The 27,972-nt window shown below is 44.6% G+C and overlaps 1 protein-coding gene across 2 annotated transcripts in view; it reads right to left on the bottom strand.

Annotated features, from left to right (window-relative positions):
• Nucleotides 1–27,972, bottom strand: part of KALRN (kalirin RhoGEF kinase) — a 524,417-nt gene that overhangs the window by 60,335 nt on the left and 436,110 nt on the right. The window contains exon 1 of one of the 2 annotated variants that reach the window (XM_075152843.1): nt 16,716–16,991. The exons of the other annotated variant lie outside the window; for it this stretch is intronic. Coding sequence (XP_075008944.1) covers nt 16,716–16,800 — 85 coding nt within the window. The 5' untranslated portion in view covers nt 16,801–16,991. Of the gene's footprint in view, nt 1–16,715; nt 16,992–27,972 lie in introns of those variants that run through there. 2 annotated transcript variants of the gene reach the window in all.

A 27,972-nucleotide genomic window follows, 5' to 3' on the forward strand; every position in this document is an offset into this window, starting at 1 on the left:
CTCAGGGAAGAGCAGAACTCACGAAACAAGAGACAGAAACATGCAACACAAAAAATCTGCCAAGAAAGACTTTGGAGACAACCTCCTAAGCCGTGCTTATGTGAGCTCCACTGCTTCCGTGGCACGTACGGCTACACATTAATCATGACACTTGATACTAGCCTGAGACCCAGACACCAGGTGGATCAAACGGAAAAGGAGGACATGTTACCATGCTGCTCTTGCAAAGCAGTAGCACATATGTGCTTTGCAAACTGCATTGGTAGAGCTGTTCGGAAACACAATTTGCTTAAGAAAAGCCAGAGGACACTTTGGAAAAGATGCAGCGGCACATTGCATGGTAATTTAGGTAGCTGCCGCTGCCCACAAGGACCAGCAAAGCAGTGGCTGCCCTCACACTGCAGCGGGTCTACAGGAACGTCAGGGCTCAGCAGAGAGCTGCAGCGAGCAGTCGTCCTGCCACCGATGTCCCAGGACACATGCGTCTAAAAAAAGGTATTTGGTGAAGCAAAATGGGTGTAGGAGGGTCAGCAGTCTAGTGTGGCTAGATTGATTTCCTGGCCAAACCATTCATTCAGACAGAAGAAATTATGGTTTCCAAAACACCCCTAAGCAAACCTCCAAGAAACTTCTGGCAATAGGACTGTGACAGATACTCAGCCAGACCGAAGAGCTTTAACATTCAGAGCTTTTGCACTGCTGGAGGCATGAAGTATTTGTCATTGTTGCTCAAATGAACGGACATCTATAAAAGCACAGTTCTTTTACTTGAAAAATGAAAGGTTCCAGTTTTGTGCAACCTTGGGTGAAAGGAAAAACAAAAATCTCATAGACCCATTTTAAGGCACAGTTGTATTCCCATTTGAGTCAGTAGGAATTACTGCTGGAACATAAATACAAGGCATTTTATTTTTACCTCCCTGTTCCCCAGAGCGCGCACGGGAGAGGAGGGCTGTCTGATCAGGCTCATGCAGCACCGGACTCATCTGCAGGAACTCAGATCTCTAACAGGGAAAGGGAAAGGCTTCTCAGAGCAACTCAGAAGAAAACATCAGGCTTCTCTTTTTGATCCATACTAACCACAGATCATATATGATAGGAAGGAAATACGCTTCCATAACCAGAAGTTAACACAGAATATAGCTATGAAGACTATGGCAGGACACAATCTTGCTTTAGGTGAAAAGAGGTGAATCTTCTTCTGATTTATGTATGGCTCCATTTCTCACCCCAGAAAAACAGCCTGAGAGAAAAGGATTTTTCCACAGAAGTCAAAGAAGATGAGCCAGAATGGGAACTCTGTAATCCTATTAGCATGTGCATTTAAATCAAAATTTTTTTTGCAGAAATAATTCCACTCATGAATGAAAGCCAATAACGACAATCTGACCGATGAGCACATAAATTAGCTCTGCTGTGCTCGACAGAGCCCATTTTCCATATTTAGTGATTCCTGTAAAATAACATTTCTGACAAAGACAGAATTGAATCAGATGTGGGTGAAAGACTAAATCGGTCTTTACTCGAGCTATCATTTCCTGAAGAACGGGAATCTCTGTACCAGAAAATCTTGGAAAGCAGGAGTCATCTAGACCCATCCTATGCACAAACAAAGCCTCTATGTTAGTAATGCACACTAAACAAACAAGAATCATCTAAACCATCAAAATGCACCCTCTCCTGCCCTTTACAAGAGCATCTCCTTCACCATACAGGCTGTAGGCTCCAGTTCACAGCTCTCAGCCCATTGAGGCTCTCCCAGGGAAAGCCTGCTGTAAGCGCCACCTTGGATCTGCTCGAGGGCTTCAGGGCTAAAGCTCTACTCGACGGACACAAAGATGGCAGAACGAGGTATGAAAACTGCTTCTTTAGTTTCTTCTGTGCTTTTGTATTAAATGTCCAAAACACGCTCAGTGAAACATTTTTATTGGCACGAGTCAGGGTTACAAAACTTTGTGGCTTAGGCAGATGACAGCACCGATCCCAGTTTTAGTGTTAGAGCCTATTCTGCCTGTAAAACCTGGCATGGATTTGCAAAAATTTGGGAGGTAACAACATTTGGATAATACAAAGTCACTTTACAGTTATTCCTCAAGTGAAAACACTAGTTCATAACAACGTAAATAATGAATCTGACAACTTCTAATGTCAACGGATAAACCATCTCCTCAGGCACTGCCTCCGAAAAAGGCTCCAGCGAAGAACATAAGTGAACACGAGAAAATTTTCGGTGCCCATGTCAGACAGAGATAGAGGACAACTGGCTTGAAAAGCGCTTTAGATTAGAAGTATGTTAAACTTTCGCAATGGAATTGCAAAACTCGCCCTGGAGTCCTCCACAGCTCCCCACTTGCTCCCAGCTCTGCTCAGCCGCTCTACCCGTGTTCAGCCGCAGACCTGCCCCGCGCTTCGGCTTGAGGGAAAAATGAGATGAGACCACATAGGACCCAGTTTCACACCAGAGGGTAAAGACACATTCAAACTATGCTATGGAAATCTAAATGCAAATTTTGCTCCGATGTTCAAATGTTCTCCCTAACTTTATAATCTCCTGGAAATGAGCAGAATTGAGAAGATTCAACTAAATTTTCTGTTTGTGTCTTGGAGTATCATTTGAAGCTTCAAGCTGGAAGTAACATCAAAAGGCACAAACCAATCTGGCAGGATTCTCACAATTCCATTTACGTGGATGAAATTACTTCTGTCCAAACTCAAGCAGAGTGGTATGGAGTTAAATATTTTATGCAAAAGTTTCTAGTCCAATACAGAAAGTAGCCTACACTGCTAAAAGCAGACGCACTTGAAAAACTTTCCAATCACTGTAATGTAAAAACTCAAAATTTGACTTTGTTTCACTGCCAAACATGCATACAAGACTAACTTCCAAAAAGAACAGGGGAAAAAAAGGACTAAAACTAAATTAATCACACAACATTCAGAACGCACTGTTTCTTTATTGCATAGTTGATATTTCTTTGAAATGGGAAAGAAGAGCTGCTTTGAGATTGAGGATGATCTTCCAAGTTCCCTTTAGCTACACTGCAAAGCAGGGGATGCTCCTGGGGGATTTTGCATATGGGTTTTCCCTTTGGGAAATGGTCACCTATCTGTTTTAATATTCAACTTCCTGATCATTACTTCCAGGTAGAAACCTAAACCGAGGAAAACAAGCACTCACCTAGCTGGGGTGGGCACACAGCGTCACGTGGAGAAGCTAATTTTTGTGGCAGGCAGCAGCTCACCTCATGCTCTCCGCAGTCGAGGAGCTGCGCACACTTCTGCCCAAGGGTAATGCCGAGCGGGAATCACACCCTGTAGGAGCCTCTCTCTTTCCATTAACTACAGAGGGAGTCCGAGGAAATTACACCCTTAGCTAAATTTAGTTATTGTGAATCCCCTTCCCACATTTGAGTATGTTTCATACCAGGCCGATCTCACAGCAGGAAATGATTAGCTGAAGTTAAGCATCTGACAATTCACTTTAATGAGCAATAACTCATGGCAACCCGCCATTAGCTTCAGTTGAATAGCTTTTATTTTTAGCTGGTGTTGCTCAGATGCGGCTTTCATCCAGCATGCACTGGGAAAGCTGACATCCTAAAGTGGTATCCAGGTCTTGGTTGTGCCAGTCGGAGTGTCAGGGCTCGAGAGCTCCAGTTCCTGGAGGTCAGAGGAAAGTCACTGCAGTTCTGGGAAAGTTTCAAAGAGTGAGATAAAACCAAAAGCCTGGAGAAACAGCACAGAGGCGCGCGGTCTCAAGAGACCTTGCAAGAAAAGTTACTGAAATCCTGAGAGCGTGCTGAATGAGTGAGCTGGGTCTCCAGGGAGAGAAACAGCACGAGGGGAAGGCACAGAGAGAGAGCCTGCTGAAATAAAACATGACTTTGTTACTGTCCAAGAGTGCCTAGTGAGAGCAACAGCTACAGAAGTCATCTCTATCGCATCTGCTGCTAAAGCTATTGTCAGAGGTGACTGTAGGGAGGGCACGGGGAAAAGAGGAAGATGAGTCCTCAGATTAATACAGGGCAGAGTCTCGTTTCCTACAGACGAGCATTTAACTGAGGAGCTGCTGCACGTGAAGGCAGAACATGTCCTTGTACCTCTGAAGACACTCTCAGGAAAATGTGCAACTCAACCCCACGGCACCAAGCACTTGAACAGCAGCCGAAACATCTTCGGTCCTCCTCTCTGGGTGTCCCCCTCAGAAACGTGTTTCCATATAACAGCTTACAACTGTGATGGATATCTACGACTTCTCTGGTGGGAGGTTTGAGCTTTTTTCTCTCCATTTATGAGCCTGACAAATTCATCCTGCTTCAGAGTCCCATCTGACCCCTCACATAAGCTGCTGTGAGTTCATGACAGGAATAATAAGAGAACAAACATCCACAGAGAGAATCCATCAAACCATTGGTAAGTGAGATACTCCTAGCCAGCTCCTATCCCAAAATACTACGAGATAGGTATGTTACCGGCCTCCCTTGAGTCCTTCAAGGCAACATCGCTTATCTCCCCAACAAAGCTACAACTTTTTAGAACAGGATTTTACTGAATAAAAGGCTGTGTAAAAGCTCAGAAAAAGAGCCGTTGCTCCACACAGCAAGTTTGAGGCCAGATGCAGTATTTCTATGCACTCCATTTCATTCACCCATTCTCTTCCCTCGGGTTTGTGCCCAGCACGTCCCAGACCAGCCCAGAGCACAGCGAGAGCAAGTTCAACGCATCTGCTGGGAGCGCACGTTGGAGGAGCCTTCCCGTAATGCCTCACAGCTGGGAGAGCAGATTTCTGAAGTCAAGAGGCATGCATTTTGCTTTAGCAAAGAAAGGAAATAAAAAGTCAAGACTAACAAGATCCAGAAAGGGCATGCTTTTTTTTTTTTTTGAACAAATCAACATTTATTTGAATTTAGTCAAACAACTTGTTGAAGCACTTCTCTAAGTTCTACTTTACATTTTCTATTTACACCGTCCTCATTCTGTGACAAAAATAAAGTAATCCCCGACCCTGAAGTTTCCAGAATAAGTGTCGCTAGCAGCAAAAAGAACAAAGCCCCAAACACAAAGCAAAAATCCCCCTTGATATATTTTGATAGGAGACTTATGCATGTTCCGTAAAAAAGTTTTAACCCTGAACCTTCATGGAAACCTATATGGGATGATGAGGGGGAAAATGTCATGTTTGAAGCTGAACAAGAAGAGCAGCATTTGCTGGCCTTTGCAAGTACACTGTTACTTTTAGCATAAGGAACTGTGAAATGCTTAGACACCCACATAGAAGCAGACTTTTTAACTTTGATCTAAGCAGTTTTGCTCTGCTGGGAGCATAAGGGTACCAGAGTCGGCGAATACCATCTTTTATCCTCATGGTGGGCACAAAAACAAATTTTATTACACATGGTTTCCAAGCAGCTCTTAGTACAACACAAGCCTTATTCTTTTGCAAAGTGTCAAGGGTCAGCTTCATTCAGCAGCTCCCAAATTGAGCTACTGTAAGAATTTTGAAGTAATTTCTCAGTTAAATGACATCATCGCTAAGGTCAACTCTGCCTTATGCTTGAAGCCAGCAACCTCTACGACAAGGTGGACCACGCTGCTGAATGGGGGTAGAGGAGGCAGGAGGACGACATTTGAATATTGTATTTATGTCTCCCTACCTCAAAGGAAACTGTGGCTATGTACCCAAACAATTCCTCATGGAAACAATAGAAGAGTATCAGTGACAAAATACATTGGAATTGGAAAAAAAAGCAAGAACAGAACCCAAAGCTTTTTGGGATAGGAAGAAAAACTGCATGTTGAGAAAGAAGGGATTGGTCATTAAACTTTCCAGGCACACACAGGGCTCAGAAAGCACAGAAAACAAGCAGAACAAACAAACACAACTGTGTGCATCTTAGCGTCAGCTTCTTTTGCCAAATGCAGTAGCTTCCAACATTCAGCAGCTGTCTCTTGCTTTCTAGTGCTGTGGAGTTCTCTTTGGTACTTGGAGGCTGTCAGGAGCTCCGGGCAAAGAGAAAGTCTTTGTCCATTTACCAACCAATTCCAAAGGCGCTGATCTTGAATAACTTTACTAAGCAAGAGTAACACAGATGTCTAGGAAAGGGGGCTTTTCTCTTAGTAAAGTTGTGGTAGGTGCAGTGGAAACCCAAGGCAATCTACATGCTTGTCAAATTGTGCCTAGGTAAGAACAGAGTCCTCCATGAACGTCTCTCATTTGTTCACTCTTAAATTATTCAGGCTCTGACAGCCCCTGAAAAGAAAAGAACGGAATAAGAATAAGTTGCAAGTGGTGCAGGGCAAGAGCGGACACCACGTAACCACCAAGAACAACGAGGTTGGGGTGTTTGACGACAGACACACTGCAGCCAGAGCCTCCAGGGCTGGTGCCCAAAGCAGCTTCCTCCACGCCCTTGTCCTCCAGAAATACTAGCGGAAAATACAAGCTCACAGCAAAGGTACTGGTTAGGATGAATTAAAAGAAGTAATGAATGAAGTAAATGCAAACAGCGGTTTGGAAATAAAACACACAGATAAGAACTGCTGGTGCTTGTGATGTTTTGCTCTTTGAACGCGGCACAGGGAAATGGCTAAGCAGCTCGGAGTCTTTTAATTGCACACTCAAGACTATCAGTTAGACTTGTGGGAAGCTTTAATTCACTCAGCTTAACTAGGAAAATCAGAACATCACTTGCCGTCCCATATAACAGGCTCACGCGATCTATGTCTTGGTTTTCCGTTTCACAGCTCTCTAGGGCAGGGAGCAGATCTGTGAGGAACCTTCCCCATGGTGCCGGTCAACAAGTTTATCAAATTTCAGGTGATGAAATCACTGCTACGCTCTATCTGCGTCAGCAGAAGTCTTAGAGACCATCTGCTGCATGGGAACAGGACAGCTCTCTGCAGGACCCTGCCGAGGTCTCAGCCCTCTGAAGCTGTGCAAGTGCCTTGACCCAGCCACTAGCCTTCCCAATAAGGCTAGTCCTGAGAAACTCATTGATTTTGACTTCTGGAGGGCCACACGGAGCCTCCCGCGGCTTTTACGGTGCCTACACCATTGTTCCTTACAAGCAGCCTCCTCACAGAAAAAATTCTATGTCCAGCTTAGCAGAGATGTGGAAAGGTGCACTGCGTAAACTGCACTGCTTCATTCCCAGCTGCATCACTGCATCTAATTGCAAATAGCTATAAAAATGCTCTACCAAGCAATATGTCTAATAAGCAATTATCATGACAAAAGCCGTCTTCACTATTGCTGAGTAGTTGCTTTCTTTCAGCCCCATCTTTCAAATGAATTAGGAAAAAGAAACACTTATTTGAACACAACAGAAAGGGCTGGACTGGTCTAGCAGCAGAGGCTCTTTGATTCTGGAAAGACTTTGTCGAATACAGATGATCTCTTACTGCAATGTACGATGTCTGATCACAGACATCCACCCGCCTGATAGTTTAGTATCTCCAGGACAAGTGACTGCAGTGAATATTCAGCGAGCATTAGCCTTTAGACGTTTGTTGCTTCAGGCTTTTCTTAGACACACTGCCAGATCAAATTTTATGGCAGGACAACTCTGAGCAGCTACAGCCCTCCCTGAGCAGCCCTGTTGTTCAACAGCAGGGATGTTCAAGCCTGAGTAATACCTCTGATACCAAGACAAAGTCAACTAAAATGCTGTTGTCTGCTCAGCACCTGCGCCCTGGCAGGAGCTGAAGTTACTACTGTAACATTCAAAGTGTTTGCCTCCTTCTTGCCTAAAGCTATGGTTTTCCTTCTGCTGCCCTAGAAAGGATCCCTGTTGATTAATACTTATTCAATTTCCTAAAGAAATCTATTCAGCCTCCACATGCTTCAGCTGAGAGCGATGTTTGAATATCGTGTTGATCCTCAGGGTTCAAACTACAGAAGGTACAAAGAATACCAGACTTGAGGCACTTCAGTGGTATCAGCTGTGAATCATCTTTTTACATTGTACCACTCAGATACATTTGGATCTAAAATACATTTGCATTTCTAATTAAAACAGATTACCATTAGTAACTAAAGAATGTCTTAAATCAGAATCCTTAGGCCATAAAAGCTAATTGCATGATGCTAAAACTGGATTTCAAAAATATACATATTATACCCCCTGCAGGATTAATTAGGCAACATCTCTTCAAAAGAGTTCTCAAAAGTGTATTTATTCAGCATGTGGTTAAATTATACTGGGTTGTGCAACACTTTTCAGAGCCTGCCTTGGCACAGCAGACAGCTGGGGCCTTGTTCGTCAGGGGTGCTCAACATGGGCAAATCTGACTGGGGACCGCAGCGAACCCCAGCTGATGAGAAGGAACACATACGCTGGTTCGTGCTTTCTGCCTCACAACCACCTAGATGCTGCCTTCACCCCTAATGCAATCCTGCTGCTCCCCGCTGTGCAGCGGGGGTTGCTTTAGCCGCAGTTAACTGGTGCCGCTGAACAAGATGATCTCCGGTACGTGTGTGATGTGCTTCCTAGGACATGCAGGCCTATAAAAAGGCTGAAATCAACTGGTAGATATAAATCTGGAAGCTATAGCTGCTGATTATTTGATGCTCATTTTGTCACCAATTTCCTATGTGACCTCAAGAAAGTTTCAGAGCGCTCATTGAACTGTAATGTGTTTTCAGATGGGTTAAAACTGTACTGCTTGTCTTGGGCATGTAAGAAATTTCTGTTCACTAAAGCTGCATGTGCATTATGAAGGGAGGAGAAAAAAAACCCAACACAGCATAACAGGGCACATCCTCGGCTGCTATACTCTGTAGCTGTAATTGTCAGCAAGCCTAAACTGCGTGAAAAAGTGTCCTCAGTGGATTTAGCTGTAGCTGGGGATGTGCCACTCCCAGCTCTCCTTGTGTTCTCAGAGCTGCTTGCTCCATGTGAAATCTGAACATGGAAAAATGCCTGGAAAACATAACAGTGGAGACACCTCCAGGGTCACCAAATCCAGTCCCTTCTTATCACAGGTAAGAGTCCATCTCTTTCCTAAATGGTTACTTCAGTGCTGTCTTGTGCTAGTGAACAAGGGATCTTTGCTCAAAACTGACATACAGACTGTACTTGTGCTTTCCTGTATACAGCGACACTAAATTTCCATGTTTAATTTACAACCTTCCAATACAAAAGATAAAAATCTCCACCAGAAACCATCTACTGGTTCCTCAGGACCACATTTGCTAAGGGCTTCCCAGCAGGTCTGGCTCCCCAGCTTCACGCCTTTGTGCAACTTTTCAGCCTTGCACAGCCTGGAAGATAATTTTGCAGGGATCCAAGATTTCAAAGTTGTTGAGCTGTACCAGGCCTAGCAATGCCTGTAACACATGGAACAACCAAGTGCACTGGAGTGCAGTAAGGGCAACAGAATAGCAATTACTAACACCTCATGTGGCAACACACAAAACTGGAGATGTATTTTTTCCATTTTCCAAAAGTACCGAGCAACCACAGTTCCCGTACAGTAGAGGAGCACCTGTAAGCATTGGGAAGAGGTGGGAGGTGAGGGAGTAAGAAACCCGCTAGAGCTATGCTGGGCTTTCTGCAACATTATGTTATGCATGCTACATTAGAGGAAATCAAATGACAAGTATGTAAACTAAAGTGTACATAATGGCTTTCTCCTCATCAAAGAGAAGAAACCCCCACGGCTGTTCTATTATTAACTGCTGTAATTCAGTTTGCAGGTTCTATTTCTCATCTCATTAGGACTTCACTGGTGAAATTTTCATATTTGGTCCTAATTATCTGAAAGGAGCCCAGGTGACGTGTGTGATTTCCATGTTCTCAGCCTGCCGGGGAGAGGATTGCAGAGCTGGTCCAGGACAGAAGCTGACAGATTGAGAGGCACATCAAACTCGACAGGAGAGCCGATGGGATGCACTAACTACCTTTAATCCAAGGAACGGTTTGTGTTTCAGCATAATCAGCCACATCAAACATTATGAACTAAAAGCAAACAGGTTAATTTTTGGTTCGTGGTTTTCTAATGGAAAAGAACATTAGCCAAGGAGACGTTTTCGAGCATATCTCGTTAGGTATTTTCTAATAATTCTTCACACGTGTTGAAGTCCTACTTAGAAAACAGCCAGATGTGCTTCTGTAGTTGTTTTTAAAAGTATCTTTACATGACACAGAATTGCGTGATGCAGTATTAGCAATTGAACTGTTCTGCAATACCAACTGATACGCAGTGGCTAAACTGGCAGAGAACTGGATTTCCTTACTGAATTGAAAACCACATCTGTAGATCCCTGCTGTAATCACTAACTGCCCAACCAATTCTTCTCTTTTGAAAAGAAATTGCAACTTTTGCCAAAGATGAAAATGTTTTCATAAAGGCTGTTAACAGACAAGAATTACACTGAAATGTAACAGTGTTCTGATGTGTTTGAGAAGTATCTTGACGGTATTTTTAGACTGAAACATTTTGAAGTTTGGGTTTTTTTAACTTTAAAATAATAGATTAGTTTTCCTAATACAAGTTTTAACAAGTTGTATGCTGAAACATAACGTTTTGCAAAAAACCCAAAATCCTTCTGGGGTCATATGAAATAACTGCCCTTTTTGTTTCACTTCAAAATGGATAGATTTTATTTCAGCATCCATGCATTGAAATCCCAAACAATACATCTATCTGGCACTTATTTTATAGGAAAGCAGCATGTTTAGTTACCCCATGTTCTTTGCAGTGAACAGAGAGTTACCCAAGCTATATTTTTCACAATTATCTGTTCTCTTTCCCTTAGAATAAAGTCTCCCTTCTTCAGGCTTTTGACAAGATGAATAAAGCCTTGTGAATTCTTATACGCTGCATGGAGCAAATGGGAAGTTTAGGAGCTTTGCCTGCATAAAAGCAAACCCCATGTTTCTTGAAAGCTGGATGAATTTATAAAAGTTGAAAACAATGCAGCAATCTGAATAATAAGGATCCCCACCACACATTCCCCCTCCGAGTAGTAGCTGAAAGCTGATCTCTATAGAAGCTCTTGCTATCTATGTTACACATATGAATTAGGACCTGAAAGTTTATTCTTTTGTCACATCCTGTATATAATCACATCTCAAAAGATAAGGCTGCAAGGTCAGTCGCGAAAGGGAGACACAAAGCCGGAGGATGAGGGGCTAGCTTGTGTTAAGGGCTCTTAGCTTGTGTTAGGAGAGTTAGAGTTGTCTAGCAGTGTGTGTAAGTTTCAAAAAAGAAAAAAATAACGCTAGTATTACTTGGATCTTAGGAACTGAGAGGAAGTTGTTAAAACATTCCGAACACTGGCACTGATATGATAAACATCAGATTTACAGAAAGTGGCTGGTGGAAGATGAGTGTGTTGAGCAGAGTCACATGCAGCAACCAGCACTTTGAAAAATCTCAAACCTTCTGTGCTCTTGGACACTTTATATTTTGCAGTAACACAGACCCACTGAAAACTTGACCTGCTGTATCCATGAACAAGATCTCTACCCTCAAAAAACCCTCCTGTGAACAGGTGAGATTTAACAACACTTAAAACTAAATAATGCTGAAAAGAGCTCACTGTTCCCCCAGCCTGCCCACAGAGTGGTGGCCATGCTTCTTCTTCAACTGTCCACGTTCAGAGGTTGCTTATCAGCCTCAGGACTCCTCCTGCTGAAATCCTCCTCCGTCTCATTGCCACATTCAAGGGAGGACATGCCCACGCACACACATACTAACAGGTTCAGACCGGTGAGTCTTTATTTATCCTAAAAGTCGGGCACGCTTTTGGGACACGCTTAACTCAGGACTATTTGTCAGGAGGGTGTAGAGCAGGTGTGGGAAAGCACATTTCCACACTAACAAAAAGAGTGATTTTTTTGCTAACAGTATTCACCTTGTCACGTTAATCCTGCTTGCTCAACTGAGCAGCATTTTCATCAACTTTTTTGGCCCTTGCAATAACTATCTGCCATGACCTACTCCGACTCCTGACTCAGCCTGTGGAGGTGGGAAAATGCAGAACTTGGAAGAGATGTTCCTGTCATGGGCTTACCAGTTTTCTCTTAATAGAACTAGAAGAAAACAACAACAGCTCTCCCAAACCTCACCACAGCCATTTGCTTGTGAACCTGCCAGGAGAAAGAGCCGAGCACAACTCTGGCATGAGAGAGAGACTGCCCACAGAAGACCAGTACACTTGATCCTCTTGACTTTACTGAGATGCAACTAATGAGCAACAGATGGACTTCACCCAAGGAGTATATTTGAGGAAGGTAACAGTTTCCTCATATTTCTCATTCAGGAAGGACCAGGAAACTAAGTAAGCTTCGGTTGACACCCTTAATTTTACTATTGTTTTCTCCTCTGCCTCAATTTTGACGGAACTGCTTTGGCCATGCATTCCATTATGCTTTACACAGTGTAACCATGGCTCGGCCTGAAACACTAAATAAAATATGTTCAAATTAGGAAATGTTATGGGCTTGAATATATTACTGCAGATCGCTCTCTTGCTACCACTCAGCACAAAGGTACCAGTTTCCTTAGCAAAGCTCTGCAGCTCGCTGTAACACAGTGTCAGCACCTTCTATAAAAAGCACCGTCAGATCTCACTTTTTACCTAATGAAGAAATAACTTTTATTAATATGCTGTTGACAGCCCTTGTAATGATGCCGGTTTGCCCAACTTCCAGTTAAGGCTCTGTTTCTGACCAGCTAGCAAAGATGTACAAGGTGGCTGGCTGAATTCCCTTCACTGCACATTAGTCACCACCACTCTGTCAAGAGAAGCTTACTTTGTTAATCTTACAGCAAACAGGTTCACCAGACTGAGCCAGTAACAAATCAAAGACTCAGGGAAGGATAGCAAGAAGAAGAAAAGGAAGGAAAGACAGAAAAAGAGAACAATAAAACAAAAAAATGCAGAAGGAAAAGCAAAACTGTAGGAGATAGGAGAGAGGAGAAGCCGAAGGGACAGGAAATTTAAATAAGAGCTTTACCAGGAGCTTGGCACAGACACAAACCCACTCAATCTTTCGTTTTTAACACACTGAGATTAAAGGTTTGACATTCAGATTAAGTCTCTTTTGTTCTGAAATGGAAAGTTTGGATATGACCGGCAGCCTGCTCAGAAGAGCAACTGAGGTAGAGGGACATGTTCTTTATTGAAGCCAATACGACGCATCCATTTAAATCCATCTTCCCTGTTTCTGGCTACCCTCAAGTAAAAAGTGTTTTATGTTCTCACCTGAAGCCACTCTGCAGCCACGTGATATTACCTAGAACGGGGTGTAAGGTGTTGCACTGTAAAGTTATGCTGACAATAGACTACGTTTAACCACAGACCCTTTTCTTTGGGCTGTAGCTGATGCACTCATAGCTAGCTTCTGAAGTTCAGCAGACGGGAACACCTCTCTCCTTGTGCTCGAAGAAAAGCATTTCCTACACCTTGTTAGTGCTTTCCACCCTCCTGGTGCCCCTGAGGGCAATGAGACCTCAGTGTGCTCCAGGTAAGGCTAGAACTGAATGAGCTGAACTACTGCAAAGAAGTGTCCTCTAAATAAGGCCCTGGGTATAATACAGCACACAGAATTTAACTTCTAGGTTAAACCTGAGTCACTGACTAGTCTGTACAACCCACCATGCATCAGAGCCTGGAGTTCAGTCTCCACCTGACGCAAGCTCCATGCACCCACAGCTGAGCTTCAGAACTCTGCGCTGAAGGTAGCGCAGAGTAATGGCACTCACCCCCTGGACTTCGCTCTGTGTTTAAAGGCAACAAAGTTTTGACCTTGTCACATTCAAGGCATGCAGCTGACCATTTGCTTTAGAAAAGACATTTCACAAAGCAGGAATCCCTCTAATTTCTTTGCTTTCCCTCATCAGGACCCTTTTAAAGGAGTCTCTAATCTGAACCACATAGATAACTGAGGAGATGGACTCCATGTTAAGAGAAAATAAGGTATATTCAATTGCAAATCATGGACTGATTTCTAAGGAGAGTTCAATGACTTTCTAGTTATCAGAAGACTATCAGAATTTGAACCCTCTTATCAGTCTGCTTTCAGGGCCAGTTTTACAGCACTAAGAAGCATCCCATTACACTAGGTCGCTTTGCATTTATGCATTTAGGAGATGCTGGCCCACTCTTGGCTGATTAAGGCCATTGGCCTGAAGGCTCTGCAAGTCTACTGCTCTTAACTACCCCTTTTTATGGCTGAAAGCAAGAGACAGACTCTTGCTCTGAGGCACTCCTATATTAGGATTCATATCTCTCCATACTTCAGAACAGACAAGTAATCCTTATTTAGTTCATGCAGGGGACTATCGGGTTCAGAGCAAAACTGCAAATGGTACTAAGTCTCAGTTGCTTTCTCTGGATGGTTCCCAATAGCTTTGTACATGGGCAAAGCTGACAAGATCAGAAACTCACCAAGAGAAACAAACGAAAAAGCAGTATCAAGGTCCCTACTGCTGCAATCGACAGGATAAGATTGATGCAAAAGAATAGTTTGAGTTATCTGTCAAAATCCTTCAGAGAAATGCCCAGCTACACAAAATTTACATATTTCATGATACACTGGGGACCAGGGTTTGGGTTTTTTCAGCTCTGCATTATTGTTGCTATTTAGGAGATCAAGCATCCACATCACTTCCAAGCTCCACGGCACGAAAAGCACTGACGCATCTTGTACCGACACAACCTCTGTTAGAGCATAGACTGCAGGCTCATCTTCTCAATTTCTCTCACCAGACAGTTGTTATTGGCCCAACAAAACCCACTCAGTTGTTGCAAAAGATCAACATACATCAGGCATCTGTCACCAGGAAAAAGCAGAGCCGCATTTCCAAAGGGAAGGTCATTTATGGGGCAGCAGTGAGAACAGCTCCAAGGTGCTTCACATCCATCTTAAATACAAACTACAGTCACCTATTTGCACTGCAAGTCTGAGATCGGTGAGAAGCCCTGGGACGAACAGTGTCCCCCCAGAAGCAAAGATGATCACTGACAATGCAGAATACATGAAGTTAGAGCTTCAAAGGTCTGGTTGCCATATTAAAGCATCTCCAAGCTTAATGGCAGAAGCTGCCAACAGCACACTGATGCTGTAGTCGGGGGCACCCAAATCCCTCATCAAATGTCAGGTTTGGTACCTGCTTATATTCAGGGAGTATTTCCACCATCTGACTACCTCTGGTTTTCTTTAATAAATACAGCATAACAGATAGCCTTTTACAACTTTTTACCCAAAGTTACCAAGGACAAGAAAGAAATAAAGCAATCGGTATCACAAAACACCTTTTGTTACTAACCCGGTAAACTAGAATTACAAACACAGTTAACATTTCAAAAGGAGAGAGAAGAGCCAGCTGTTTCCCCTTCCCCCTTCTGAAGACCTTTGCAGGCAGGACAGGCAGCAGGGAGATTTTAATCTGTTAGAATCAACATTTTAAAGACCAGAGCCATGTCAGAGAGCCTGAATACTGCTCCAATCTGCTGCAGGGGCCAACACATTAAAGCACAGGCTGTCCGAGAGACTTGGCTTTCACAGTAACTTCGTACCACAACCTTTCTGTTAGCAGCCCTACCCCTACAATCAGGTTACATGTTCCTTCTTAAAGGCTGCAAAACGGCGGGGTTTTGTGCATTGACCTCAAGAGTCACTTCTTTGGCATGAAGTAGTGTATTCTCCCCAGGCTGCAAAAGATCGACGTCTTATGAAATCATGGCAGACTCCATCACCAACCAGTTTGCTGCTGTCACCACATAAGCGTGACTCTAGTTCAATAACCGGGGAAACAGAGCTCCTGCACTGCAAATGTGTGCCTCGAGAAATTAGTAAACCCACCCGTCCTCAAAGTCATCTTTATCTGGGGATGTATAAATGGGTTCCATGATTACCAAAAAAACTGCTTTTGAAAGCTTTAGTTTTAAAAAAAGGATGCAAAAGAAAAGAAAAGGCAAGTTTTGTTTGGGACATTTTTGCTTGGCCATTCAGAGAACAGGAAACACTGAAATACCACACACACATCTTCAGAAAACTCACATTACCCAGAACAAGTTCAAGAGCCATATCACAGCATAAAGACTGCAGGCTGGGAAATCTTCAGTCAATGCATCTGAGCTGCACTGTTCCTTGTAAAAGCCAGATTTTTATTTTATTTTTACACGGCGCTCTAGCTGCCGTGGCTTTCCCACATCTCTTTTAGCGTTTCAGCTCAGCCAGACCTTCCCACATCACCATTCAGAGATTTGTGAACTGTGAGAAACAGATGTTCTCAAAGCATTTTGCTCCTATCCAAGCCCAAGAAAGACTAGAAAGGGAAAAAAAAAAAAAAAAAGAAATCTCATTTAAGCAAATATTTCTCCCCGCCCTATTGACCTTACAGTCCCAGGGTGTTTTCTACCAGCAACGATAAAATGTATCCTGTCAACTTTAGCCCTCTCCCTCCCGATGCCCGTAGCCGGCTCATCCGCCCCTCCGGGCAGCGGCCCCGCGGCTCCCTGCCGAGGGGGCTCCGGCCGCGCCAGGGGGTCCCGGCCGCAGCCGCGCTGCCGAGAGGGCTGCGGGGCGCCGAGCCCGGCTGCTCTCCGCCTTCACCTGCCCCTTCCCGCCGCTCGTCCCCGGGGCGGAGCGGGCGGGCGGCGGGGGGATGCTGCCCTGCCGAGAGCACCGCTGAGCTGCCGGCCCCCGGCGCCTGCCTCAGCCCCCCGGGGGACCGCTCCCCACTCCCCGGACCCCACCGACCTTTGCAGGAGCAGCAGCAGCAGCACTTCGCCAAGAGCCATCCTACACCGGAGCGGGCGGGATAGCCGCGCCTGCCCGCTTTCATGCTGCCTTCGGGCTGCTCATGGCAAGGAGCCACCGGCCCGCTTGGGAAAAACAACAAATCACAATAAAAAAAAAAAAAGCCCTAAAGCCAGAAAGATATTTAAAAATAGCCGTGATAAGCGGCCGAGCCGCTCGCGGCCGCGGCGCCCACCAGCCGCTGTCCCCGCCGTGCCCGCCGCGCACCTCCGGGGCGGAGCGGGGCGGAGCGCGGCCCGCGGCCACCGCACCGCCTTATGCAACGGGGCGGCGGCGGGCGGAGCGCCCTGCGCGGCCGCGCAGCACCCGCGGCCGGCCGAAGCGGTAGGGAGGGAGGGGCCCTGCGGCGAGACGGGGCTCCCGCCTGTGTCTGGAAGGAAAACGAGTTTTCAGGGGGGAAAAATGAGGTATCTACGCTCAGGCAGGCGGCCGCGGCCGTGCGGGCGGCATCAGAAGTCGCTAGCGAGAAAGAAAAACTGCCTGGGAGGAAGTTTGCTAAAGCTCTGATATGTTGTGGAGAGGGGCTCCTCCAAAGTCTTTAAAAGGCAAAATTTGTATTGCTGTGGGTTTTTTTAAACGTCACAACTTTTTTTTTCCCAGTGCCATTCCATAGCTTAAGCATCTGACAGCTAAAACTTTTTACAACTGGTTGAAAATACTAACCAGCCTGTTGTGATCCCAACTGCTCTGCCTGTCTGTTTTCTGCAGTAGGAGACCTGCCTGAAGCACTCTAGGGTAAATGCTTACCCTTCTGACACACGGACCAAGACCTTGCCTGAGATCCAGAAGCACAGCTTGCTTCGGAAGGTGCCAGCCTGTTGTGTTAGGATTTCCCACCTAAAGCATGGAAAACTGGAGGTGCCAAAAACATCCTGAACCTTGCTGGAGGCGGCTGGTAGGAGAGGTCGGGCAGGATTCCAGAGCAGCAGGATCATAGTTTTGCACGCTTGCATCGAAAGCTGAACAAACCCAACAAGCTGCTTCTCCCAGGCATAAATACATATTGAGAGGGAACTGCAGAGAGGGGATGTGCTGTGCTTTGTGCCTCTGTGTGGCAGGACTTCAGCCTGAGCAGGCATGGTTGTACTGATGCCACAGACTGGTGATCTGGACGGAGGCTTTTGGTTTGCTGTGTAATGGCTTTGGAGTAAGTGACACTCCTGTGGGGCCAAGGGCTGTTTCTGGACAGGAGGTGAGGGCTGCGGCTTCAGCACAGTGTTCACAAACCCACCTTGCGTTGCACCTACGTACTGGGTGCTGTTGGCCAGGGGAAAGCCTGCGCTGGGTGATTTCATGTAGCTGCCAGATGGGATCCTGCAGACCCTAGAGCCACCCTGGCAGAAGGACCCCAGTACCTGGTGCCAGGAGAGTGCCACAGGCCCTCCCTGAGAGACTCCACCACAATGACAAATATGAAACCTTCCTGCTTCACTTCTGGCTGTGCTGTAGGAACTGTTCTTCGACTACAGCCTCACTGGAAGGACTGGCAACCTTATAACAAGCCTAGAGCACACAAAATTTTCCTGCTAATGCCCTTAAGCACCAAGGTGCTTTTCAATACATAAGAATGAAGGGAACCTTAACTCTGTTTCCACTTTGCTGTGTGTTGTGTTTTTCTTTGACTTGGGTCTTTGCCTATCTGGGAGATGCAAGGGAATGTCTCAGGGGTGCACTCAGGGCTCTTGTGCCTGTAGCAGGGAGATAATACGTCTCACTGGAAGCAGAAACCACAGCCACAGCCGGAGAAAGAAGAGGTGGACTGGGAGCCAGCTAGGACACCCCCACCCTTCTGCACCTCTCCCTTTCCCTATAGACCGTTTGTCCCTACCACGGCAGCTCTTCAGGTGTCTGTTTTGGCTACCTGAAGTGCCAGGCAGTAAGAAGGCACCAGTGCAGGGCCTCTGAGTGATTCAGGAAACTTGTAGCAGGGCTCCTTTGAGAAGGCAGCTCTTCGCTTCTCCTCTGCTTTCTGCTTCACACCACATCTCTCTTTTCTAATCCACTCTCTCATACCACATCCACCTTCTGCCCTACGGGTTGGCTGCCTCCCAGCTAAACTCAGCCTGCTTCGTGCAAACAGAAGAAAGGGGCAAGATGAACATGCTCTTCACTGGCATATCGCTGGACACGTGGCGTCTGCCTGGATGGGCGATACGGGCTCTGAGGCAGTGTCGTGGTTTAACCCCAGCAGGCATGAACAGTCCCTATATGCGGAGTCCTGCTCTTAGTAGGTTTTAAAAGCCATCCTAAGAAAATCTTTAAGACTCCTCATTTGAGAAACTACGAAACATCCCAAAAGTAGCATTTCACCCTAAATTCCCGCGACTCTCAGACGAGCTGGCCGCTACCAGGCCCCGTCTCGGCGGCCGCCGCCCGGGCCGCGGACGGTGCGGCCCCCGGCCGGGACGGTGGGAGGGGCTGGCGGTGACATCTAGCGGCCGCACCTGGCATCGCGGGGAGCGGCCCCGGCCGCGCCGCGGGGAGCGGAGCGGGGCTTGGCCGGTCCCGCCCGAGGAGCGCCTGAGCCACCGGCCGAGAGAGAGCGGCTGCGAAACGCGGTGCGTGTTACGCCGAAGGCACAGCAATACAACAGTGCTCGGGGGTGAAGTTTCAAAACGGTGCTCGCGCAGTGAAGTTTGAGACTCTCGGGAGGGTTTTGAGGCACGTTTGCAGCTCTTGTAATTGCAGCCAAACTTTAAAACATAATTAAGGTGCAATCTCAGCTCTGAAAAACTTTGCTTAATTGAAACAGAATTGAAGTCATTATTGTGGGGGGAAGCAGGCTTCCTCCCCTGCCCCCCCGCAATCCACAGTTCTAGCAATATTGTGAGGGTTATATCTAAAAAGCTACTCTTTAAAAATACCTATATCTATGCATACTCAGTGATGAATTATACATGCAATAAATATTTCACAAAATAAGATAAAACTGAAAGACATATTCTTAATAATCACATCATATCAATTAGCTCCTATAAAGCAGAAGAGGAGACATGCTGTGGGCACAGCCTAGCTCAGCTTCAGCCCTGGCTGAGGAAGGCTTCTGTCACCAGCACCAGTGGGAACTATGCTGCCAACTGGGTTGAGCCTTCAGCTTCAAGTAGGGAGCTCAGCCTTTGGGAAACAGAAGTGTTGCAGAGATCACACGGGGAGGGGGGAAATCTGCACAGTCCACGTGCCCTAGGTGAGGGGTGAGGAGGCGCTTGCCTGGGACTAGGAAGGATCCTTAACCTCACTCCCTATGTTCGCATTATATTTTTCATGTTATTATTGGACAGGGTGCATTAATGTGTCACTCTGTGGTCCCTGAATAACCTGAGTGTCCCCTGGCAAAGAAAACATTCCTGCCCTTGCTCTAACCTATGCCTGAGTCACAGGAATTCTTCGAGGAAACATCTCCTGGCACCACGCTCCAAACACAATCGCTGTTATCTGCAATGGAGTGGCTGATAAAATTTTAGGGTCCTGACTTGCTGCATCCGAAGCTAAGGCTATTAGCCGTGTGCCTGCACCACAGGCCAAGTGTGCTGCCCTGTGCAGATGATGGAAGGGAAGTAAGCTCAGTCTAATGTCGGGATGACAAGGAAATTAGTTCTGTCTGCTCTTAAATACACCTTCAGAAAGTCCCCAGGCACATCAGTTGCTTTCATATGAAATCTGAGAGAGTCTGTAGAAATTACTTTTGCTGTAGAGAGGAAATAAGTTCTAATACTTTTACCCAGTCCTCTTGTGCAGATTTTGGGGTGAAAGACAGAACACATCAATTTTTACACTGTCGCCAGTGCTCCCTCATACCTGCAGCAGCTGTTTCATTTTCTTAGGTTATAAACCGAGGGACCTCTCTGAGGGAAACACAGGACAAAATAACTACTGGATGTAAACTGGCATGGCTTCATTTGGGTCAACAGAAATGCAGTGAAATACGACTGGCCCAGATTGCCCTGGAGATCTGTCATGCAGAACAGCAGCGACAACATTTCTGCCATAGTAACAGGTGCTGTTTCCTTCCCCCCATCACATATATAGAGAGATGAATAATGTAATAGCCGTCAGGAGCATCTGTTCATTACTTATGCAAGTCAATCCTACATTGTGCTTTAGGGTGTAAAGTGATCTCTGCAGAAAATCCATCCCTATGGGCACCACTATCACGGAGTAAGATGTATTATGGCTGATTTATTTTTTTAATCCAATGAAGCTTAAGTATTAGCTACTCATTTCTTAGGAAGGAATAAGAAACCAACTATCTAACAGAAATAACTCACGGATGGCAAAAGGAAGATGGATTCGTGCCGTTTTAAATACATCATTTAAATATGTGATATGACTTGCAGAGACATATTCAGATAGTGCAAGGACATGCATGAAATTTAAGCTTTGTTAATAGGGAGAGTTAAGTACCTCTGCAGAGCAATTCAGACGGTGCGGGCAGGACACTAAACACGGACGTGCCGAGAACCAGTCAGTGAGAAACACCAGGAGCAAAGACTTAGCTGAACTGTTTTTCTGATTATGGTCTTGTTTCAGTTCATGGAGAAATCAGGAGTTACACGGCAGCTTAAGGAGCCCAGTAGAAGCTAGCTGACTAGTTTCATTACTGATTCTCCCACTTGCTTTCTGAGGACTTTAAGGGAAAAAATGACCATTTCATGCCTCAATTTTCCTCTGTGCAATAAAAGGATATTAGCATTTCATGTTACCTTTAAAGTGGTCTGAAACAGAGATTATACATCCTACACTGAACAAGAGTTGTTATTGTTTGATGTGTCTTGAAATGAGTGTGGCAAAATATGGCTCTGACATTATTGGCCTTTAGATTTGGTATTAAGAAGCACCTCAATCAATATGTCTTGCCTGCAAATGCTACTCGCAAAACCAGGTAAATCTGAACAATTGGAGGGAAAGCAGATTGGCAAAGTGAAGCAGTCCTTGCTCAACCAGCACATTTCAGTACATTATTCTTGGCTCTGGCTCCAGCTATTTTCAACAGCACTAAACATTCATTAGATTAAATCAAATGAACCACATTCTTTAAAAATAGCCAGAGCCTTGTTGTGCCAGTTGGAAAAAACAACAACTTTATTGGGTATTAAAACAGATCAAATAAATTAAAAATAAATAAATAAATAGAGTCATATTCCCTCCTGGCGCAAGGGAGCACAACTCCAAGGAGAGGTTTTTGGCTCCTCAGTTCAGCACAGTGGTAGGTAAAAAAAGAACATTCTCAACTAGCTAAAACAAACAAATTAAGAAGAAATATAGACAGTCCAGCACAAACTCCACATTGAACTGCAATGTAGGCATATGTTCAGCAAATGTTAGAATATATCATTCCTGATCCCTCTGCTGTAGACGTCAGCACGGGATGGGTTTATGGCAACTTAGAAGAGTTGCCGTGACCAAGCAGCATCCTGCCCCAGCAACTCTACTGTAAAGCCTTAAAGACCACAGCCAGACCTGTCTGCTCTGCTGAGATGGACCTCACCATTACGTACTGCACAACTCACCCATCTCCCAAACATCAGAAGTCCCCTACTGACACTAGCCTAACTTTCTTTCCTAATTTACAACCTATCTTTTTTTTTTCTCTGCATCCTATAAAGAAGGAAAAGCCTACGAAAAAAAGAGAAGTTGCTTGGAGACTTATCCCCAAAAGTATCTTAAAAAGATCATCAAATAAACAGCGCGAGGCGGATGGCTGTAGAGCAGACTGCAGAATAAGATACATACATACACTTGCTTTCATGTGCTTCAATCTGTTTCAAGGGAACTTAGAGCTGCCCCCAAAATACTTGCATAGGTATAATCTAGGAGAGTTTCACCCACTCTCGGGAGCAGAACAGACCTGCAGAACACATGTGCCCCTTGAACCTCCAGTCTAACTTTGCCTCTCAGATACCTCAGAACAGACTCCTACATTGTCCAGTTCCCCTGGTTTCCTGGGCACAGGACCAATTCCACTATATATACGGCTTCTTCCTAAGCAGTAACCATTTGCTGACAGTGAGTTGCTTAAGAGAACAGTTAGAAGCTGGTGTACAGTCCTGCTCCGTGCCTTCCTCCAAGACCTCAGCGCAGGTTCACCTGTCCCTGGACTGGCTCTACTGCTTCAGCAAGGTCTTGTGTGAGCAAGAGGACTCGTCTGAGCTGCCAGCAGTACCATCAGATGAGTTACGCTCAGATGAGGCTGCAGCAAAGACCCTCACCTCACAAACCAGTTTAAAGTAAGAGGTCCAGTAAGTGGAGCCACGTACCACATTATGTTAGTTCGGTATTGATTGGCTGCTGGAGAGCAACGCTGGATGGTGGACACATCCTCAACAAGCTACTGGTCAGAATAAAAAACCCAACCCTTCAGCAGAAAAGAGTGAAATGAAAATTTAAAGCAGATTTTGTGTTTGTTTCCTGAAGCACTTATCTCCATTAGAGCAGAGAGATATCTTTGGGAGTTGCTGCAATACCCGATGATGGAAGACACAAAGCATTAAAGCGCTGCCTTTTGGACATGTTTTGGCTCCTGTCTTACTGTGTTGGGCCTCAGTGGGGAAATCATGAGCCTACCTCAGCCCATCCTGGTCTGCTTTCCAAGACGAACAGGAGCCTCACCCACTTGTGCATGACACAGGTGAGTTGTTGTTTGTAGCAACTACAGACTAATAGTATAACAAAAGTATTCCTGACCTGCCTGTCTCAACTCGCCTGAGGTTGTTCTATTTGGATGGTAGAAACCACAGCTAATTTTCTCTTTAAATGGCATTTCTCCTTCCTTAGAGTAAGTTGCTAACTCGTTTTTTTTTTTCATTTTGGTTTGGGTGGGGGTTTTTTGTTGTTTGTTTTTTTGTTTTGTTTCGGTTTTTGTGTGGTTTTTTTTTTTTTTTACGGAAGAGTATTTAGACTATTTTCCCAAGATGTTTTGCAGAAAATTGCAAGTTCTGTTCGCAACCTATCCCACACCCAGTATCCAGCACAATTATGGTTCAAGGCAAGCTAAAAGAAAAATTAAAAAACTGGCACACACCATTTGCTAGTTAGAGAGAAAATTTTCTCTTTTTGGCCAGTCTAGAGGAATTGGACTGGAATTAAACTAAAATTCAATGTAAATATTGTAAAAGCCTTTATTTATTTGTGCCAAATTATTGCATTAACTGTATTTTCCACTTCCCTTTTTTCCTAGGGTAAAAAGAGAATGCAGAGGAGTTCTTACCAGGCAATGTTTAGGATGGCAAAGCTTTCTGATTTACAATACCAGATCTAAGACAAGCATAAAAGAATCTGTAAAGCTGCTATTGAAACTTATGGCGAGTATAAATAACAAGGGCACACATAGCAGGCAGCCTGGTGTGCGGAGAATTAAAAAAAAATAGTTTTTAAGCTATTTTTATTAGCTAGTGGAATGACTGGCTAGAAAACAACCCCTCTGCTTTTATCAGTGTGGAACACCTCTGCCCACTTTCATTCTTTAGTGTTCACACACTGTAATGGCATTTTTAGGATGCTAGCGCTCTCACAGGCAGGATTTCTGCTGATGTCCTCTACAGAAATGCTGCTCCTGGGAACGTCAGTGAGCGACTGCTAGTCTAGCATCAAATACTCTAGAAATCCCCCTTCTGCTTGGTACCATCAGACATTGCCAACAGCTGGACTTCTACACATCGGCATTTCCAGTACCGCAAGACAGAAAAAACTGTTGTCTTTCTGTGAGAGGGACAAGTACATGATGTCATGGAGTATTTTTAAATTCCTATGTTCAGCCGATCTCTTGGTGTGTAACAGCTCCACATTACATGATAGTTCCATGAGCACTTTGAGTTGTCAAGAGCCAACGGCTCTGCCAAAACCCTTTGTTGCCTTTTCTGTCTCTCCCAGGTGCCTGCTCCTTCCTGCCACTTCCCTGTGCCAACAGAAATGTTTGTGCAGCCTCACAGCGAATCTGATCCACAGACAGATCCAGGTTAAAATTAACCCAGGAGGGAGAAAAAAGTTCAATTCAGCCCAGATCGGTTCCTTGATCTGCCTTGGTTCTCCTATCATTATTGTTCAGATTTTACTGCAAAAGCCTCAAGGTATATGACGGTTGCATCACTTGTACTATCTCCTGGTCTCAGTGATCCCACCCACTGTGGTAGATCCTGGCTGCTCGGGCAGGCACAGGACACATATCTGATACTCAGAGAGGTTCAGCCTCCCCATGTGAGACAAAATGGGTACTTCCATCTGGCCGACTACCTTTTGCTCAGCGGAGGGAAGCACCTGCCCCCAGTGCTGCTGAGCTCAGGGCTATCTCTGTTGTGCCTGCATGTCCCATAGCATGTTTTATGATGGCAATCAGCAAGCTGATGGGGAGTGGAATGTACATTTTTGCATCTTTACGTGCAGAAAGACACATCTTCGAAATAAGGAAAGGCTGTAGCAGATTGAATGTCACAGAACGTGTATAGCTCCCAGGTGAAGGCTATGTACAAAGCAGTTGTCCTGCGGACCACCACTGTGTATGCATAGCACAACTACAGCAGATTTGTCTGAACAGATGTGCAATGGCCATGAAGACTACTGGGGTGTAAAGTCTGAACTACCTTCCCCTGCCATCCATGCACAAAACTTTTTTTTACTAAGCTTTTTCACATGTTAGAATAGCCTTTCTGTGCAGCAAGAGCACCCTGATTCCTTACACTGCATGAAACTTGATTCGACTTTTGCAGTCAGTGGAAGGAAAAATGTACTTATTTCACTGACTAAGAGTCCTGCAGAGTTAATAAATTCTTCAGTGCTTTTCTGAAGAATGCCATTTGGTTCTCAAGGCCAGAATCTGTTCTCTGATACCTAAATGCAATTCCCATAGATTTCCAAGGAAACTGGGTATATATTCCTTGGCAAAATGCAGCTATTAAAATTCTGAAGATACATGAAATCTGCAGAGAAAATAAAAAGCTGGGTACAATCTGAAAGGAGTAAAACTGAAATGTATGAAGACCTAAAAATACTTTTTTGAAGTGTATCTTGAGTTGAAAAATTTCAGTGTTTCTCCCTAGTCTAGAAAATAGAAAAATGTCCTTGAAATATGAACAGTGGGTGCTACTATTTAACGTGTCATCTCTTTGGCTTGCAAAAACAAAGGGCAGTAAAAACTTGTAGTTTGGCATCAGGCAGTTTAATGTTATTGGTGAGAAACATGGAACCTTAGGTTCACTTCATGAAAACAGGAGTCACCAACACACATGAGCTACAAATTGCCTTGCTTAAGAGAAGAAGTCAGGGCTGCTTTATTACGTGAAGTGTTGGACAGTGTATTACTATTGTTTCTGTTGGAAGGCACACCTTTAGAGAGACTGGAGGCCATCCCAACCTTTACTGCAATATGCAAGCAATTATCTCTCTCTATTTTTACACCGTGTAAAATTTAATTTGTATTTTGCAAACTCTAAGAAGAAAGAAATTACTTCACTGCATTACAATTCTGCAGAATCAATAATTATTCAGTGCATTTATGAAGAATAAATGATACATATGTAAAATAATGCCTTTTAATAAATGCTCAGGACAACCGAGACAAGAATGGTTTAACCTCTTATAATAAAAAAGAGAACTGTTCTTTAACTGTTCTGAACTGAGAGAGACCTATTTAAACAGATTTAAGGAAAATATAGTCAAATGTGGACTCTGCCTTAAAGAAAAGAAAAATGCAATTCTGGAGCTAAAGGCAACATTTGTAAGAAGAGATAATACCTTTTATGAGACCAGCTAGTATGAATGGAAAATAATACACTGGCGTTTATGTAAATAACCTCCTGCCCTAGACTTTTAGACCATCACAGTGACAATAACATTAACTCTACTTTTTAGAATTTGGAATTAATCTGAACTAAGCAAAGTTGACATTGTTTCAGGCTCTTTTGCAAAATGTGTAACTTGGGAATAACTGCTCTGACAAAATGCTTGCGTAAATGACAGGAAAATCAGGCTTCTTGTGTCAGGATCAATATATCAAATCTGTGCAGTGTGCTGAAGCAGATATACAGAAACATAATTTCAATTACTTGAAATACATTATTTAATACATATGTGCTTTGCATTGCAGTTTGCCTATCTCCGGCTCAGACTGGTCAGGGAAATGGGATTTTTAGCAGAGCTAGTTCACTGCAAAACATACTCATAAAATATTTGTTTAAGATTAGCAACGGAAGGACCAGCCCAGCAGTGTACAGGCCTTGCAGGGTGCAAATACTGCATTTAGGATTTGGCCCTTTAACTGTCTAAAAGCTGAAAGAGTGAGGAGGCAACATTTTGGGGAAGCCAAAATCATCAATCATTAGTATTTGTGTTACTGCAATTCTTGCAAGTACCAGTTATAGGCTCAACCTTTGTGATGATGCTATTAAAAAGTACATCCACAGTTTGACATTAAGTTAGTAGGGATGTCAGGCATGAACCCAGAACCAGCAGTTTATTTTTCCCTCATGCTTAGACTTTAAACATTTCACGGAAAAGAATCAGGCAGTAAGTTACAGCATATTCAGCAAGGCAGAAAACCATGAGGAACATAATAAAGAATGGTGGCTCACTGAAGCTGGTTACACAGCAAAAAGCCTAGGCAAACAACCCAGATCCCACTCTTCCCCCCACAGTCCCAGATGGATTACGGTCCGATGTCCATCTGTGAATCTACTAAATTTAGTCTGGCCTCTGAGGAAACACAAGACGCAAACCATCCACATGCTCCCATCGCTCTTTCAGGATGACCTTCCTGTTAGCTCGATGGGCCAAGCGCTACAGAACAACTCCCCCCTTCCCACCACGCTACATGTATTTCAAGCCATACGCCTAAATACAGAGGAAATAGATTTTACTCAAGGAGCTATTTTTATACCCTTCCTCCAGGCTGCTTGTTTTTCACTAGTGGGGCAGAGGCGTGGAGATGTTATGGCTGCTGGCTTCAGGTCAGAGCAAGTACAAAAACTCATGCTACAGGCTGCACTCTCTACTCCGCCTGCTTGCTCTGGTGTCTGCAATGCAGCCAGGTCCCACAGCTCCAAGGAGGAGCAGAAACAGAAGGCATCTATAAGGTTCCTATGCAGTTAATAAAAAGAAGCAGGCATTATATTCAGACCATTTTCAGTAGGTATAACTGCGCAGAGCGCCTTGGGTCATACCTGACCTGACCTGGTCTCTGGAACCTCAGTACCACTGCAGGAGCCTGAGT

The sequence above is a fragment of the Calonectris borealis genome, chromosome 6, assembly GCF_964195595.1.
Source record: "Calonectris borealis chromosome 6, bCalBor7.hap1.2, whole genome shotgun sequence".
NCBI classification, from domain to species: Eukaryota; Metazoa; Chordata; class Aves; order Procellariiformes; family Procellariidae; genus Calonectris; species Calonectris borealis.